General features: G+C 64.0%; 1 protein-coding gene across 1 annotated transcript in view; it reads left to right on the forward strand.

Moving 5' to 3' along the window:
* Positions 1 to 270: 270 nt before the first annotated feature.
* The window catches only part of F751_4754 (Serine-glyoxylate aminotransferase), a gene marked incomplete at both ends in the record, with an annotated part of 3,670 nt that continues 2,080 nt past the window's right edge, over positions 271 to 1,860 (forward strand). Inside the window, 4 exons of the mRNA XM_011400855.1 lie at positions 271 to 323; positions 576 to 815; positions 1,076 to 1,352; positions 1,598 to 1,782. Of these exons, the coding sequence (XP_011399157.1) occupies positions 271 to 323; positions 576 to 815; positions 1,076 to 1,352; positions 1,598 to 1,782 (755 nt within the window). The remainder of the gene's footprint in view (positions 324 to 575; positions 816 to 1,075; positions 1,353 to 1,597; positions 1,783 to 1,860) is intronic.

Here is a 1,860-nt window from a genome sequence, read left to right on the forward strand (position 1 = left end):
CCATTCCGTGCACCTCCATGCCCTCGCCCCCGCAGAAACGTGGGTTCGCCACCTCATCGGGCGAGGACTTTTCGTTCACCCCCGCCGGGCGCAACCATCTCTTCGTGCCAGGCGAGTCTTCTTTGGGAAGTTTCATGTGTTGGCAATCCACTCACCGTATTTTATCTTTCGTCGGCCAGGGATTGACGACCGGATCAGTGAACCTCCCACCTCAAATAACCCCCTGGCTCCACAGGCCCAGTTAACATCCATGACGATGTCCTCCGCGCCATGTCTGTGCAAAGCCAAAATCATAGGGACGCTTGGTTCGCCCCCTTCTTCAAGTGAGAGCAACTCAAGGGGAAGAGTAGGGGTGGGTGGGCATGAACTGAGATGCGCATCTGCTCAGGGTCTGGTGCCGATTTCTTCCTGGCAATGCACCCCAGAGCCTTCCTCTGACACTTGGTCATGGAGCCGGGGCCATTGCAGTGAACATCGACACCGCTGCGGCAAACTCACCTATGCTCTCTGCTTGAAACCCTGCAATCAACTTCCACATTCACGCCTTCCTCCTCAACCCCCCCCTCACCATTCAGGGAGCTGCTGGCCTCGGTGAAGCCGGTGTTTGGCACGACTGCGGCCACGCCCTTCATCTTCCCCGGCACTGGGACAGGGGGCTGGGAGGCGGCCCTGTCCAACACCCTCTCTCCCGGCGACCGGGTGGTGACCTTCCGGTACGGCATGTTCAGCCACCTCTGGATCGACATGATGCAGCGGCTGGGGCTGGAGGTGGAGGTGGTCGAGGGGCGTTGGGGCGACGGCGCTTACGAGGACAAGTGAGCGGCGACGGGGCCCCGAGGGTTTCGGCCCGAGGTGTTGCAGTTTGGTGGGCGCGTTTGGGACCTCCTCACCCCCGACGGCACAGATGCATGGCCTGCTGGCTCGTCTTGCTGTCTGTGTTCAGCGGGCCTGTGGTTGCCCTCGGCACCCGGCTGCCACCCTTTCATGACCCAGTTCGTGGCCTGGGTCCTCTGGCAGCACCCGCACCCCCCAGCTGAGCGTAGCCCCCCGCACACTCCCCGCCTCCACAAAACAGGCTGGCGGACCTGTTGGAGAAGGATACGTCCAAGGGCATCAAGGCTGTGTGCGTGGTGCACAACGAGACGGCCACGGGCGTGACCAGCGACATCGGCCGGATCAGGGAGACGCTGGACGCTGCCTCGCACCCCGCCCTCCTCATGGTGGACGGCGTCTCCTCCGTGGGCGCCCTGCCCTTCAAGTTTGACGACTGGAGGGTGGACGTGGCGGTGACGGGGAGCCAGAAGGCGCTGTCCCTGCCCACGGGCCTGGGCATCGTTGCCGCCTCGGACAAGGTGCACAGTGGCTGGTGTGGTGTCGGACACAGTGGGACCAGCTTGTCACGGTGTGGTCCTGGCTGCCTGAGGGTAGGGTGGCTGTGCCTCGCCAGTCGTCTGCGAAAGAGTCCAGCATCGCATTGGAGCCGGTGGATGGGACATGATGTGCACCCCGGCGCTGCCCATGAGCCCATGCATGCGTCGCAATGTGGAGAGCATGCAACCCCCCCACCCCCCCCCCCCTTCCATCCATGCACCCGTAGGCCCTGGATGCCCGCTCGAGTGCCAAGCTGAAGCGCGTGTACTTCAGCTTCGACGACATGCTGAAGACCAACAAGAACGGGGGGGTGCCCTACACTCCCATCCTCCCCCTGCTGCACGGGCTGAAGGCGTCCCTGGGCCTGCTCAACGCGGAGGGCCTGGACAACGTCTTTGCCAGGCACCACAGGTGTGGGGCTGCAAGGCAATGGTGTAGGCTGGTGCCGGGACAAGGGGGGGGGGGGGGTCCTCGGGCGGGGACGTGCCC

Source organism: Auxenochlorella protothecoides (genome assembly GCF_000733215.1).
Source record: "Auxenochlorella protothecoides strain 0710 unplaced genomic scaffold scaffold54, whole genome shotgun sequence".
Classification (NCBI taxonomy): domain Eukaryota; kingdom Viridiplantae; phylum Chlorophyta; class Trebouxiophyceae; order Chlorellales; family Chlorellaceae; genus Auxenochlorella; species Auxenochlorella protothecoides.